The sequence below is a fragment of the Lithobates pipiens genome, unplaced genomic scaffold (genome assembly GCF_037356315.1).
Source record: "Lithobates pipiens isolate NorthernLeopardFrog02 unplaced genomic scaffold, aLitPip1_a1.2 Scaffold_3, whole genome shotgun sequence".
NCBI classification, from domain to species: domain Eukaryota; kingdom Metazoa; phylum Chordata; class Amphibia; order Anura; family Ranidae; genus Lithobates; species Lithobates pipiens.
In genome coordinates this window covers 252,814,059-252,830,652 of record NW_027507790.1, presented here as the reverse complement: position 1 = coordinate 252,830,652, position 16,594 = coordinate 252,814,059, and the positions used below count along the sequence as shown (strand labels likewise).

The 16,594-nt window shown below is 45.5% G+C and overlaps 1 protein-coding gene across 2 annotated transcripts in view; it reads right to left on the bottom strand.

The window, feature by feature from the left end:
• The window catches only part of CTIF (cap binding complex dependent translation initiation factor), a 361,752-nt gene that overhangs the window by 136,141 nt on the left and 209,017 nt on the right, over positions 1-16,594 (bottom strand). For both annotated transcript variants that reach the window (XM_077463042.1, XM_077463043.1), the window contains exon 9: positions 6,381-6,828. In XM_077463042.1, coding sequence (XP_077319168.1) covers positions 6,381-6,828 — 448 coding nt within the window. The remainder of the gene's footprint in view (positions 1-6,380; positions 6,829-16,594) is intronic.

Genomic DNA, 16,594 nt, shown 5'->3' with positions numbered 1-16,594 from the left:
AGAGGAACTAAAGCCTCTCCGAGAACCTTGGTAAAGATTCTCGGAGAGGATGATAGACCGAAGGGAAGTGCTCTGCACTGAAAGTGGTAAACCTTTGTGTCTATCTGCACTGCCATCCGAAGGAATTTCTGGCATTCCTCCCTTATTGGAATGTGCAGATAAGCATCCCTTAGGTCCAGGGTTGCCATAAATGTCTCTTTCTGCAGGAGATTCTTTATGGAATAAATGGACTCCATCCGAAATCTCTTGTAACGGATGGAGCGATTCAGTGGACGGAGGTTCATAATTAGTCTGAATCTCCCTGACGGTTTTCTTACCACAAAGATGTGCGAGTAAAAACCGTCCCCTTGTTCCTGAATAGGGACTGGTGTCAATACTTCTTGATCTACCATTTCCCCTATTAGTAAAGGTAAGGCCCTGGCCTTTTCTGAGTGACTTGGAAGCTTTGTCACCAGAAACTTGGAAGGAGGGTTGCTGTGAAATTCCAGCGCATGACCCCTTTTTATTATGTTTAAGACAAACTCGTTCGAGGTTGTCTCTTCCCATTGAGGAAGAAATTTGCTTAATCTTCCTCCCACAGGAACCCTGACGTCACTGGGGTTTGGGATCCTGATTGGGGCGGCTAAACAGTATGCCCCCTTTTCCTTTCCCTTTATGTCCCGACCAATGTTTTTTGGGGGTTGAACTCTTCTCTGATTTAGAGGGTTCCTTAAAGGGACGAAAAATTTTTCTTTGAAAATTTTTCTTTTTTGCAGGAAAGGTTTTCTTTTTGTCCGCCGTCCTTTCTAAGGCGGAGTCTAATTCAGGCCCGAAGACTAAGTCTCCTGTAAAAGGGACGCTGCACAGGCGGGTTTTAGACGCCGTGTCTCCCCCCCAGGTTTTCATCCATACTGACCTCCTTGCTGCCACTGAAAGTGCTGCAGATTTAGCCGTAAATTTAACGGAGTCCGTGGAGGCGTCAGAGATGAAACTGGTGGCCTTAAAAAGCATAGGGAAAGATTTCAAAAGCTCCCCCCTAGGAGTGCCTGCCTTTAAGTGTTCTTGTAGTTGCGATAACCAGAACTCCAGGTTTCTAGCTACACAGGAAGTGGCTAGAGCTGGTTTTAAGCCTGCCATAGAGGCATCCCAGGCCCTCTTTAAGACGATGTCTGTTCTCCTGTCCATGGGATCTTTCAGGTGGCCCATATCCTCAAAGGCCAGATCAGCCTGCTTTGAGATTTTGGACAGAGGGGCGTCTAGTTTTGGATTTTTATTCCAGACCGCCTCTGGGCTCTCATCAAAAGGGAACCTTCTCTTAAGGGATTTAGGAAAGAAAACCTTCTTGTCTGGTTCAGACCACTCCTTAAGGACAAGGTCAGAAAGCACCTTATGTATAGGAAAAACCCTTGCTTTCTTTTTCCCCAGAGCCTCATACATTTGATCATGTCTGGATAACTGAGTTTCTTCCTCCTCAATTTCCAGCGTATCATAGATAGCCCCCATTAGCTCATCTACTTCCTCGAGAGATAATCTATATTTTGAGGCTTTAGATGCTGCTTGATCCTCTTCCTGACCCGAGTCAGTGTCAGAGGATTCGGGGCTAATCAACGTGGGGCTAGGCTCCCTGACCATACGGGGCTCCCCTGAGCTGGGTGTTGTAAGGCATGGTGAGGATGAGATTATAGTTGTTTTACTCGTGGAGGCAGCTGCAGCTGATCCCACGTCAGTGATTAACTCCCGGAGGGACTTAAAGGTCGACGCCATTTCCTCTTTAAAGGAGCCCAAAAACTTTGCTAAAGGGGAATCTGCCTCAGATTTAAGCAAGCTTGCAATGCATTGCTTGCATAGGGCTTTGTTAGAGCCAGAGGACAACCTATTCCCACAATTAGGACACTTTTTGCGGCCTGTCTTGTCTTCCCTTGGCATCTCTTTAGCCTGAAAATAAGAAGACAAAGGATTTCTTAGCGTCAGAACCATGTCCCTCTTAGAATCACCACTAACAAACAACCTCACTGTGAGTAAACCGCCACCGTGGGGTACTACAGGGCCCAGCCTACAAACACCACCACTCCACCAGAGTAATAGCATGCCCAGCAGCCTACCTGGGTTTGGCTGGTGCCTGTCTCCGCCGGAGTATCCTGGGGAATAGCCTCCATGGTCCCCCTCTGACGCTCCGAATCCCGCCGCTAATCCGGTATAGCTGGACGCTGGTCGGGCTTTACAGGCACAGCGCTGGCTCTCCCTCTCCTCCTTGTACCCTTAGAGACCCGGAACCGGAAGTCTCGGCACGCAGTGATGACGCGGTTCCGCCGGAAGTGAACGCTCGGCGTCTCCGACCCCCTGCAACGAGGAGGGAAGATGGAAGGTTCCACTCACCACTCCTGGGGGAAACCGGCGTCATTCTGCCCCTGGCCACCTCGGCACTGGAAGGAGGAGGGTAACGGGTCTGCTCCGGTTCAGCTGGACGGTACCCGAGCCAAAGAAAAAAAAAGGTATGGACCCAAACTGCAGCCATAAACCAGGACCCGGTCCCTTAGGCTTGCAGGTTCTCAGGCAGCCCCTGAGAGGGGCCTCCAGGTTCCTGGCAACATGTTCCTCCGACGGAGGAAACACAAATGACTGACCAGGGACCTGAGGGACCGCCTTTTGAACTGTGGCAATGTGTTTCCTGTGTCGATGGGAGGAGCTCCATCTCTCAAGGGCTGTCCTGGAAGAACACTTGGGAAAATAGCAGAGAACGGATGAAAATAGCCGAGAACGGCCGAAAATAACCGAAAGCCGCCGAGAACTACCGGCGCCATTTTTAAACGCCAAATGACTGACAAGGCTGCAAATGACACTGATAAGGCTGCATTGATGGGCATTTAAATGTACGTTTTTTTCCTTAAACTCCCCCCTAAAAGTTTTTTCTTTTAAATTCCCTCCTAAACTTGGGGTGCGTATTATACGCCGATAAATACGGTAAATAATATAAAGTGGCCAAAAGGAAGAGATGAACAGTGGGTATCAGATGATGATGAGATCCAAAAAATATTATATCAAAAAATCTATAAAAACAAAAATAGAGTCCATATATAAATATATGTTCATATATCAAAGAAAAGTCCACTTCTCAGTTATGTTATATCATAGACTCAACTTCCTTCCATACTGGATATCCAATAGGAAATGAGCTAACAGAACTCTCACTTCAAATATGTAAATAACCAGCATCCACACCAGGCCTTTATCCTTCTATTCCTCCATATGGCGTTCTTGTCCAGGAATGATACACCAAGTATGGGGATTCAGTAATGGACCAACCGTGTCCGGCCACAAACCTCCAGTCGTTTGAGGTCTGTTATCAGGATCCAGCATAGAAGGAAGTTGAGTCTATGATATAACATAACTGAGAAGTGGACTTTTCTTTGATATATGAGCATATATTTATATATGGACTCTGACTATTTTTGTTTTTATTGATTTTTTGATATAATATTTTTTGGATCTTATCATCTGATACCCACTGTTCATCTCTTCCTTTTGATCATTTTTCTTAGGCCGCGTACACACGGGCGGATTGTCTGCCCAACTAAGTTCGTCAAACAATCCGACAGACAGTCCGTTCAACTTTTGAATGAACGGACTTGACCACACACGATGAACAGACAGTCCGCTGAAAACTTGCGAGCGATGACGTGTACAGCACGTACGACGGGACTAGAAAAACGACGTCCTATACACTGCAATGCAACCTTCGGCCGTGTAAACCCTTTCTGAGCATGCACCATACTTAGTCCGTCCAACTTGCCTACACACGAGCGGACTGTCCGCTGAAACCAAGTTTGGATGGACAAAACCAAGTTTGGACGGACAAAATTACGGAAATTCCGAAAGACAAAGTCCGTCAGACTGTCCGCTGAAGCCCACACACGAGCGGATTGTCCGCTGAAACACGGTTCAGCGGACTAAGTTGGGCAGACAATCCGCCCGTGTGTACGCGGCCTTGGACTACTATATATCGTCACAACACTATTTAGGTTGATTGCTAAATGTGCCAATGAGCAAGATCACTTTATATTATTGATAAGTACCCGTTAATAACTGTTGATCCTTTCAGAAATTCACTGAGCATCTGACCCACAGCTGGCAACATAATGCCACTGTTTCACCAAAATCCCAGACAGATTAATCAGCTCTGTCTAATCCCTCTAAACAGGACTACAGAACATCTCCCATCTTCTAATATTCATAACATAAAAAGGAGACATTCTGTAGTCCAGCAGGAAGAACTAGACAGAGCTGACAACAGAGATTCAGGTCAGGTTTCAGTTGTTTAGCTTAAAAGCATAATTGTACATGTTAGAAGGCTGGCACGGTACCCAGTCCCTGCTGCCAGGAAAAAAATAAAAAAAAAGGAGGGTAGAGGAGCTGTGTCACTGTTGAAGATACGTTTTTCCACAGTATCTGCAGTTACAGAGGTCAACGAGATTTAAAGCTCCTTTACAGCTTGTAAACCCAGGCTTACACTGACTGCGGGAATGAAATTGTGCGAGTTCAGCTGAACCCGCACAATTTCATTCCCGCATGTCAATCCCGACTTCGGGGCCGATTTCAGAGACATTTGTGTGGGGTTCTGCACAGATGTCAATGAAAACCGCGCCCCCCCCCCAAATCGGCGAAAGTAATACAGAAACCACGTTTGGGAATCAGTGCGGCACTGCACCGATCGGCCGCAAGTGCGAGGTTACACTGATTCGGCCGCTGCCATTGCCGGAAATTGTTGCCGATTTGGCGTGTGATTTGACATGCCAAATCGCATCAATTTGAACCAGGGCTTAGTATTTGTAAAGGATATTTAAAAATAAAAAAAAATAACAAACATGTCACACTTATCACCTCTATGCAATGGTTTTGCACAGAGCAGCCCTGATCCTGCTCTTCTCAGGTCCCCGGCGGGCACTCTGGGCCCCTCCCTCTTGCCGAGTGCCCACACAGCAAGCTGCTTGCTATGGGGACACTAGTGCATGCTCACTCTCTGAGCCGGCTCTTTGTCCATAAGACACAGAGTGCATGTCTCAGCCCAACCATAGACTCCCTCTTCCTTGGCTGTGATTGACAGCAGTGGGAGCCAATGGTTCCTACTGCTGCATCTTAGCCAATAAGGAGAGAGAGAGACCAGGAGAGCTGCTGCTCTCGTGCACATCGCTGAATCTAGACTGGGCTTAGGTAAGTAGTGGAGTTGGCTGCGGGGAGGAGCTGCACACTGAATTTTTTTTTTACCTTCATGCATGAAGGTAAAAAAAAAAAAAAAACTCCAGCCTTTAGAACCACTTTTAGGAATATCTGCACTTTAAAGTATTTTTAAAGTTTAAATTACTAACTGGATTACATTTAGTCTGCTAAAGCACCATGTATCATTTTTAGAACCTCAGGGCTGCAGATCTCGAGCCTCTTTCAGCCACTTCTTTTTTTTGTTATGCATTCACTTCAGTGCAGGCTACACATCATTGCTTGGAACCAGTTTCCTGATGGTGACAGTGGACCATGCCCGACACCACACATCTCAAGTGGGGTACTGAGGCAGGCTGCTGTGATTTTTTCAGAAAACGATGTACAATGCCCTGCCAGCCCCTCCCACCAGCTATGATTTGCTTAGAGAAGCACTAAAGCTCTAAAGCTGGCCATACATGGATTGAAATTCGGCCGGTTCAGCAGGGACTGGCCAAATTTAAATGCAAGTATGGGCAGGCTGGTTGTACCCAAGTTGATCTGTGGATCAACTTGGGTACAACCAGCCTGCTGGAAAATGTTCTCTTGATCAGTGCCAGTGGGTATAGCTGGTGGTGCTAATCAGTGTATTCTGATTCCAGGGAAGTCTCCCCAGTGCCAGAATACAATAGAGCAGCGGGAGAGATGTGGATGGATCATTTTTCTTTTGTTCAACCCGCTGGTTGAACAAATCAAAAATTATTATTATTATTTAAAGGTACTTGTATAGCACCGTCAATTTATGCAGAGCTTTACATAAAGATTGTACATTCACATCAGTACCTACCCTCAAGGAGCTTACAATCTAAGGTCCCCAACTCACATTCATATACTAGGGCCAATTTAGACAGAAGCCAATTAACCTACCAGCATGTCTTTGGAGCATGGGAGGAAACCTGAGTACCCGGAGGAAACCCAAGCAGGCACAGGGAGAACATGTAAACTCAAGGCAGTTAGAGTCGTGGTTGGGATTCAAACCAGCGACCCTTTTTACTACTAGGAAAGAGTGCTACCCACTACACCACTGTACCGTCAAAAAATGACTCATAAATGGCTAGCCTAAGTAATGATGTATACAAAATAAACTTTAACTTTAAATAAGGTTTAAGTACTGCAATTATTTAACCCATACAGGTGCTGCAAGACCTTACCTTCTCTCTTAGCCGTCTCCGTAGCCGATCTTTTGAGGACTGGAGCAGAGTCACCTTAGGCCTGTCGAGCTCTTTGCTCTGAATACTGTCTTTCCTTTTGGCCTCAGACTCTGGCGTCCTGGTCTGCTGCGGCTGTTCCTGTATGGTTTCTGGGCTGCGCTGTACTTCTAGTGGGATGTGTACTGTGCAAACTGTGGTGTCCTCTATCTTCAGGCTGTCCGTCTCTTTGCCATGTTTCTGAGAGTCTTTGTCGTTTGGCGGATGCTTCTGGTTGTGGTGCCATCTGCGGTTTTGACTGTAACCGTGGTGGCCTTGCTTGCCTGAGGAGTGTGGCGCTTGGTTTCCTTGGTACTGCTTCTGGTTCTCCCTGCTGTTGTGTTTGGCAGTAGCTGGTTGCTGCTCGTTGTTTTGGGCCGGCTTGTTCCCTCCTTGCGATTTCTGCTGCCTCCTGCAATATAGAATGCGTACAGTTAGGGGCCTGATTTCTGAAGGTTGAAGTTCCTGGGAAATAATTCAGACACAGCCTGTTTAGAAGGTTTCTCTGAACAATTTCCCCACTCATTTCATCCAAAGATGGCAGTGTACAATACAACCTGCTGGGTTTATGTTTAGTATTTTGAGGAAAATATAGGACAGCAAAATCATACAATTAGGGGGACGTTGTCTCTACTTACCCTTACCACCACTCTCCCAATGCCCCAAGGGCTTCCGCTCTGTACAAATTATGATACTTCCAGGTATATAAAAGCAAAAGGGGAATATTGTAGTGCTGGTTTTATCAACCAGGCTAGGGGTTTCTTGAGCAATTTCATTCGGATATGTAACTACTGATTCCAGGTATCTTTTTAGCTGTAAAGGGACATTGCTTCAAGTGTAAGGAGCATGCTTCCTACTGGCCACCAATGTAAGGGGCATGCTTCCTACTGGCCAGCAATGTAAGGGGCATGCTTCTTACTGGCCAGCAATGTAAGAGGCATGCTTCCTACTGACCACTAATGTAAGGGGCATGCTTCCTACTGGCCACCAATGTAAGGGGCATTCTTCCTAATGGCCACCAATGTAAGGGGCATGCTTCCTAATCGCCACCAATGTAAGGGGCATGCTTCCTAATGGCTACCAATGTAAGGAGCATTCTTCCTAATGCCCACCAACATAAGGGGCATTCTTCCTAATGGCCACCAATGTAAGGTGCATTCTAATGGCCACCAATGTGAGAATCTTTCTTCCCACTGACCACCACTGTAAGGAGCATGCTTTTTAATATCCAGCAATGTGAGGGACATTTTGGCTAATGACCACCACTGATGTAAGGAGCATTCTCCCCACTGACTGCCAATCTAAAATGGACCCTTCTCCACTGACCATTAATATAAATGGGCACATTTCAGTGACCACCTATGTGAGGGAACACTACAATTTTCACTGCCTCTTCCTGGTCAATTATAAAAATATTTTTTTATATTTCCATGAACCCTATTGGCAGAATCACAGGTATTTGAACATGTTAAAGGTTATAGTGTATGACAAATGAAAACATGCGATAACAGTAGAAAGAGGTTCACCAATGATGTGCTCCAATGCTGTTCAATATCTACATATCAGCCAAAGCTTCCTGAACACTAATAGGTTAAATGAATAACACCAATTATCTAGTTACAACGACATCTGAAAGTGGGTGGGATATATTAGCAACATGTTGTCCCAGAACTTGATGTGTTAAAAGTAGAAAAAAGTTTGTTGTGTATGGGGCTGCATAAACCCAGACCAGTCAGGGTGCCCATGCAGACCCGTATCCACAGCCAAAAGAGCCTACAATGGGCACTTCAGCATCAGAACGGGATCACGGAGCAATGGAAGAAGGTGGCCTGGTCTGATAAATCACATTTTCTTTTACATCATGTGGATGGCTGGGTGCGTTGCTTACCTGGGGCAGAGCTGGCAGTAGGATACAGTATGGTAGAAAGGCAAGCAGGTGGAGGCAGTGTGATGGTTTGGGAAACGTGCTGCAGGGAAACCTTGGATCCTGCCATTCATGTGAAAGTTATTTGACACATACCACCTACCTAAACATTGTTGCTGACCAAGAACCTGTTCATGGAAATGGTATTTCCTGATGGCAGTGGCCTCTTTCAGCAGGATAATGCACCCTGCCACACTGCAAAAATGGTTCAAGAATGGTGTAAGAAACACAATGAGTCTGAGGTGTTTGCCTGGCCTCCAGTTTCAATCCAATTGAGCATCTCTGGGATGTGCATGGAAAAAAAAAAGGTCTACTCCATGGAGGCTTGACCTCACAACTTACAAGACTTGAAGGATTTGCTACTAGTGGCTTGATGCCAGATACCACAGCGTACCTTCAGGGGTCTAGTGGAGTCCATGCCTTGACTGGTCAGGTTTGTTTAGGCAACAAAAAAGGTGGACCTCCTCAATATTAGGCGGGTGGTCATAAAGTTATGGCCAATCGGAGTGCAGACAAAGCTTTTCAGGGTACTAGTGAAGGTGTCGGAATTCCTGCATATGAATCCAAGTTCATATGGAAAAGGAGCTATGTAGATTATACGGTTTTTCTTTGTAGAAACTTAGGAAGACCTCAACCACTTATTTATTAAAATAGAATAACACTCAAAAAAGACAAAAAACATGGTTGCAACCAACAAAAGAACACAAGGAAATAAAAGAGAAGCTTGAAAATGAAAGCAAAGGGTAATAAATAACTTCCAATACCAAGGAATATTGATTCAGGGAAAACCTGAAGAAGAACGATCAGAGCTGCAAACATCAAGACCAAAGAGTTTTTTTGACACACAAAGAGCTGAGGAGCAATCTCCTTCTAGACACAAAGAAGAGATTGCTAAAAAATGAAAGTCTGCTCCATTCTCCGGTACGGCACAGAAATGCTTTCCCTCACTTTAGCTGCCGAGGCAGTGATGTACACATGAAACAGCTGCGATGTTTTGTGGCAGGAATTCTACCCCCTGTCATCTTCAGCAGGTGTAGCTCCCACCGAACGCGACCCATTCAAGTGAACGGGCTGCTCTGCCAGCTCCCTGCAATGGCATTCAATGCACACAGTTGTAGTGTGCTAGTGCAGGGTTCAAGGGGTTAAAGCAGGCAGTGAGGAGGTGATATACCGCCTCCTCACCACCTGTCAAATACTCTCTGAAGAGAGATCGGAATGTGGATTGGTCTTCAAAGATCAAAGCAAGTGTGAGTGAGCCCTTAAAAAGACCACAAGTTCTGTGGTGCTACATTGGGGTCTTGAAAAATCAGCTGGATGGACATGGTTGCCAAGCAAAACCACGTCTGCTGGAAGGAATATTGGAGAAAATGCCACTTTGTTGGGCAATATCGCAGGAAACTATATTGTAGAGTTGCTGTGTACGATTGTGGTAGAGCTTCAAGTTCCAGCCAGGGCACTATCCTGACTGCATGGAGCTTCCATGTTCTCTGGGTTCTTCAGTTTCTGGATTTGCTGCAGCCACTGATCAATGGAAAATTTTCCCGACCTGACTTCTGCCAAGCAAGAGAGCACACACACTGGTCGACATTCGCATTTCAATCGGTGTATGGCCAGCTTCAGATACCCGTCACTGGACCAGGTGTCCCCATGAAAAGATTTCCACTCAGGTCTGTTCTGGTGACATCATTAACATTTTGGATATCCCAGTAACAATAGTCACCAGGAGAATGGATGAGACTGACTGCAATTTAAACCAAAAAGGAGTTCTTATCCTTCCTTAACCACTTTCAGACCAGACCATTTTGCTGGCTTAAGACCAGACCACTTTTTGCGATTCGGCACTGTGTCGCTTTAACTGACAATTGCGCAGTCGTGTGACGTGGCTCCCAAACAAAATTGACAAGCTTTCTTTTGGTGGTATTTGATCACCTCTGCGGTTTTTAATTTTTTGCGCTATAAATAAAAATAGAGCGTCAATTAAAAAAAACGCATAATTTTTTACTTTTTATATATATATATATATATATATATATATATATATATATATATATATATATATATATATATCCCCCAAAAATATATAAAACAACATTTTTTCCCTCAGTTCAGGCAGATACATATTCTTCCACATATTTATAGTAAAAAAAAAAAAAAAAAAAAAATCGCAATAAGCGATTATTGATTGGTTTGCACAAAAGTTATAGCGTTTACAAAATAGGGGATAGTTTTATGGCATTTTTATTACATTTTTTTTTTTTTTTACTAGTAATGGCGGCGATCAGCGATTTTTTATCGTGACTGCGACATTGTGGCGGACACATCGGACATTTTTGACACATTTTTGGGACCATTGTCATTTATACAGCAATACAAATGCAGTGATTCCTGTGTAAATGACACTGGCAGTGAAGGGGTTAACCAGTGGATGGCAGTGTACTAACAGTGTTACTAACTGTGGGGGGGTTGGGCTTTGTGTTAGTGAACACTGATCTCTGCTCCAATCGCATGGAGCAGAGATCAGCGTCACTTGTTGCTAGACAGAACGGGGAGATGCTGGTTACAAAGGCATCTCCCAGTTCAGCCGCCCCGTGAGAAGTTCGCTGGTATCCCCGCAGCGATCGGATCTGCGAAACCCGCGACCGGACACACGGGGGTCCCGACCGGCACGCTCGCGATGGCAGGGCAGCATTTAAAAATGGACGTACCTGTATGCCAATATGCCTGCCCGTGCCATTCTGCCGACGTACATCGGGAACTGGTTAAGCTGGCCATACATTCAAAAATGTTCTTGTTCAAATTCCTTTAGATTTACCTTCAGCTATGCAGTGCAAGGGTCTGCCTGATTGCATACAAATGGGAAATGTTTAGGTTTGACCTCATATTATATGGTTTTGGTAAATCTAAATGAAAATTGTAGAATGGCCTTACTCTATCCAAAACAAAACATATTTTAGCTATAAGGCGGTTGTAAACCCTTACATATACCCAGTGAAGTGACTGACCTCAGATGATACAGAGATTAAACAAATCCTCCTACACGAGTTGTACCTGTCTATCTGCAGTCTTCTATCTTCTACATGTGTTCAAAGCCCAGATTTCCAAAGCTTGTGTGAGAGTTCAGAAAAAAGGGGGCGGGGAGTTGCAATTACACTCTGCAGAGCTCAGTGAACTCAGAGCTGATTGGAGGGAAGAGACACACCCCCTTCACACAGCTCACAGTTGAGGCTGTCAATTAGCTGGGGGTCCCTCCCATCATCATTTTTCTCTTGGTGTCAGGAAAACTTGTTAGAAGTGATTCATGCAGATAGCAGCGGAACAAAGCAACAGAAATTACACTTAATGCTCTCTCTTTTTTTTTTTTTTTTTAAAGAGTCATACTGCTCAACATACTTGCTGCATCTGTGCCCCACCGGATCTAAGACTGAGAACTGAGCAATCAAACAGCGCTGACCGCCTGGCTCTCGGTGCTCCGTGAGCAGAGAGCTGGCTACTCATTCTGCGGCTCTCTGCACCTCGTTGATCACTGGAGTGCTGGGCTGTGGAGGGGGCAGGAGTGGCTGGCTCAGCCTCTCAACGGCTCGCTGAGAGGCTGAGTGAGGTGCCGGTCCAGGGTTTTGGGTGGATCTCGACCATGTTGTCGCGATATTGTACCAGCCTGGATGGATATGTGACTTCTGCCCGCTGTCTGCTGAAACCGGTCACAGGCATGTTGAACGAACTGATCCACAGAAGTACAGCCAAATGAGCTTTAATTGATACTAGTACACACTATAGAGGGATACGCTTTGTTCATATTACACGTCTGCGGTTTACAAGCACTTTATGTTTACATATGCCCGGCACAGTGATTGGTTCTCTTTAACAGTGCCGTGCAGCTTCCACAAATTTTAGCAAATGTATGTAAGTAGGCCCTCTGTGTTCATCGGAAACACTGGGGAATTGGCGTCCTGCTGTAATGTGGCCTGATTTTAAGCAATGCGTGCAATGACAACGGGTCATTAATATCTCTGACTCCTAATAATACCGGCAAATATTTGACCCATTTGTCATGGTCATGTGATGCACGTGGGAAAGGATGTACGTATCATTACTGCATACCATTATTACTTTTGACAAAACACAATGGCCTCCTTTTCTCAGAGAGAGACCTAAATGGAACTGTGTAGGAGCTATGCCACAATGACCATTCAGGCCTCGCTATTCATTCATCTAAGCCCAGGCCCAAAGTTGGAAGGACGCACCCGATTGGTTGCCGAGGAGAAAGCAGAGCTTTGATGAATGAGGCTGGAACAGGCCAGGAAGACGCGGAGACGGTGGATATCCTCCTGAACAAACCGATTAAGCCGGGCCCAGCCTGTCTAAATTAAAGTGTTTCACTTAGAGCTTAGCATGAAATTCACAGGGGGCCTGAAAACTAGCCCAGCAGATGACCTATTGACTCTGCGAGGAGACCTGTTCATTGGAGCTTTGTTTTGAGTAGCAGGGAAAATGACGACACCCTGGCCTGTCAGTCTCCCCTCCACGTCCCTGGACTCTCTCCCTGAAAGAGATACATTTGTGCCGCTTCCTTGTACAATAACTCACGGGTGATGATAGGCAGAAGCAGGTCAGCAGCTCCTCAGCACTTCCCATGGTTTCTGAGGGCGCCTCGCCTGCACCGTCTGGTATAACCATTACAAGGACTCACACGGTTAACAACTTATATTGGAGATCTATTTAAAAAAGGGGATGGGGCTGCTGCTTCATTGCAAAGAAAGCTCCTATTTTGTTTAAGAAAAACAAAAAAAAAAAAATACCCCCAAAGATAACTACATACAGCCCTGGCCAAAAGTTTTAAGAATGACACAAATATTACTTTTCACAAAGTCTGCTGCTTCAGTGTTTTTAGATCTTTTTGTCAGATATTACTATGGTATAGAAGTAGAATTACAAGCATTTCATAAGTGTCAAAGAATTTTATTGAGAATTACATTAAAGCGGGAGTCCACCGGGACTCCGCGTTTTTTTTTTTTTTTTAAAAGCCAGCAGCTACAAATACTGCAGCTGCTGACTTTTAAAATAGTGACACTTACCTGTCCAGCGCGCCCGCGATGTCGGCACCCGAAGCCGATCTCTAGAGCGACACTCGAGTGCTGCCGCCGCCATCTTGGGTATGGGAATCAGGAAATGGAGCCTTTCGGCTTCATTTCCCGGTTCCCTACTGCGCATGCGCGAATCGCGCTGCGCAATAAGGACGCTCCCCGCTGCCTCTGGGATCTGTGTGTTTCCCAGCAGGCAGCGGGGCACTTGCGGGAAGGGGCGGGCACTTGCGGAAAGGGGCGTAAGTTACGCCCCTTTCCGCAGAGAGCTATCCCGGAAGTGGGTGCAGTTACCTGGATTATCCAGGTAACTGCACCCCCCTCCCCCCTGAAAGGTGCCGATTGTGGCACCGGAGGGGGGGAGGGTTCCGATGAGCGGAAGGTCCACTTTAGGGTGGACCTCCGCTTTAAGTTTATGTAAAGAGTCAACATTTGCAGTGTTGATCCTTCTTTTTCAAGACCTCTGCAATTCGCCCTGGCATGCTGCCAATCAACTTCTGGGCCACATCCTGATTGACGGCAGCCCATTCTTGCATAATCAATGCTTGGAGATTGTCACAATTTGTGGGGTTTTTTTTTTCTGTTCAGCCGCCTCTTGATGACTGACCACAAATTATCAATGTTTTTGTACCATTCTTTACTCGTGGTTGTGTCCTTAGGAAAAACTGAGTGAGCCCACTCCCTTGGCTGAGAAGCAACCCAACACATGAATGGTCTCAGGATGCTTTACTGTTGGCATCACATAAGACTTATGGTAGTGCTCACCTTTTCTTCTAAGGACAAGATTTGCCCCAAATATTCGGAAAGGAGATTCATCAGAGAAAATGACTTTACCCCAGTCCTCAGCAGTCCAATCCCTGTAGGTTTTGCAGAATATCAGCCCGTGACTGATGTTTTTCCCGGAGAGAAGTGACTTCTTTGCTGCCCTTCTTGACACCAGGCCATCCTCCAAAATTCTTCCTCACTGTGTGTGCAGATGCACTCACACCGGCCTGCTGTCATTCCTGAGCAAGCTCTGCACTGGTGGTGCCCTGAATCCGCAGCTGAATCAACTGTAGGAGATGGTCCTGGCGCTTGCTGGACTTGCTGGTGCCCTGAAGCCTTCCTCACAACAATTGAGCCGCTTTCCTTGAAGTTCTTGATGATCTGATAAATAGTTGATTTAGGTGGCAATCTTAGAAGCAGCAATACCCTTGCCTGTGAATATCTCTCTGCCTGTTTCCCTGCAGGTAACCATGATTAACAGAAAAAGAAACAATGATTTCAAGCACCACCTTCATTTTAAAGCTCAATAAGCATTAAGAGTGATTTCCAGCCTTGTCCTCATCAACACTGACATCTGTGTTAATGAAAGAATCATTGACATGATGCCAGCTATTAACTTTTGTGGCAGGGCTAAAATGCAGTGGAATTTTTTTTTTTTTTTTTTTTAAGGGATTACGTTCATTTTCATGGCAAAGAGGGACTTTTACAATGAATTGCAATTCATCTGATCACTCTTCATAACATTCAGGAGTTTATGCAAATTGTCATCATAAAAACGGAGGCAGCAGACTTTGTGAAAATGTATATTTGTGTCATTCTCAAAACTTTTGGCCACGGCTGTACACTGCAAGGGTTTTAGCAAGCTTTATGCAAGACTCTTGTCTTCTGATTTTCAGATACTAAGGTAGGCCAAGCCAGTGTACTGTACACCTTCATCGAAGACGATTTGTGTAAGAACCTCTCAAGGCAAACATGCGCAAGGGCACATCATATTTATTTTCCAGAAGAGTTGTCAATTTGTCTTTAAAGCATTACTACACCCAAAGGTTAAAGCGATATTAGATTATTATTAAGCTAACAGTAGCAGAGGTCCAGATTAGTCATGAGCTAAGGTTCAAGCCAAAACCCATTAGGCCCAAACTGGAAAACTTTCATACAATAGCAGGCCGCTGGCTCAATAGGCTAGGGAACAAACATTGCAGCCGTATTAAATGTATGATGTCATCAGCATCCTCACCTTGGCTATGTGTAGTTGCAGGGCGGAGTGCTGAGGACATCATTCACCTAATATGGACACAATGTCATTGACCAAAAATGGTCATATTCTGTAAAAGATGTGAACAGTACCCCCATCCCATGTAGCAGAGGGGTGGGGAATTCCCTGGCCACAGCTCATTAGGCTCATGGGTTGATTATATGCGATAGCTTCCCATGGGTTCAGGCAGAAATGGATTCGCCCTGAACCTTAACTCATCACTAGTTCAGACTTTGATTAAATAATGCTTATATTTCATGTAAAGCTTGTCTTTTTTTCTTTTGTCCAGTCTCATTATCACTGCTCCTGCTTTCCTGTTGAGGTTCTCCATGCCCTAGTTGAGTCCATGGAGCCACCTGCTCATGCATACTCCAATGACCAGCCTACAGCCTAATGTAAATACGCTGCCCTGCACTGACCTGTACAGGCAGCCAGAGAGGAACACACACAAGAGATAAATGGCGCTAACAGGGAAAGAAGCACAAATCCACAGTCCAAAGTCCAACCCAAATAGTCCTGTAATGTTATCTACAGGCACACTTAGGGCAGCCATCCCAGGCTAGAAAAGAGCCTCTGTAATGGAACAAAAAATTGGGCGCCCCTTTGTCCCTTCAGAGAGGAAAACACACTGAAGACAGACCTCTGCTCCTCCAAGAAAGAACAGAGGTGTGCTTCCAGTTTCAAGGGGAGTAGATATGGCAGTGTCCTCACACTTACATCCCCCAACACCCAACATATAAAAGAAATTCAGCAGGCGAGAACCCTTATAAAAGGCGCAGCAGGCGTGCCAGGCAACTCAGTGCAGAGATCTCACCAATAAAGTCCCACAGAGTTAGAAGAGAATGGAAGGGTGTTTAAAAAGACATTCACCTTGCTACGCCGTGCAAAGTGACAGCATCTCTGGAAAGGGCCCCCTAGCCCTCCATATACACTATATTGTCAAAAGTATTGTGACACCTGCCTTTACACGCACATGAACTTTAATGGGACCCCAGTCTTGGTCCGTAGGGTTCAATATTGAGTTGGCCCATCCCTTGCAGCTATAACAGCTTCAACTCTTCTGGGAAGGCTGTCAACAAGGTTCAGAAGTGTGTCTATGAGAATGTTTGACCATTCTTCCAGAAGAGAGTTTGTAAGGCCAGGCACTGATGTTGGA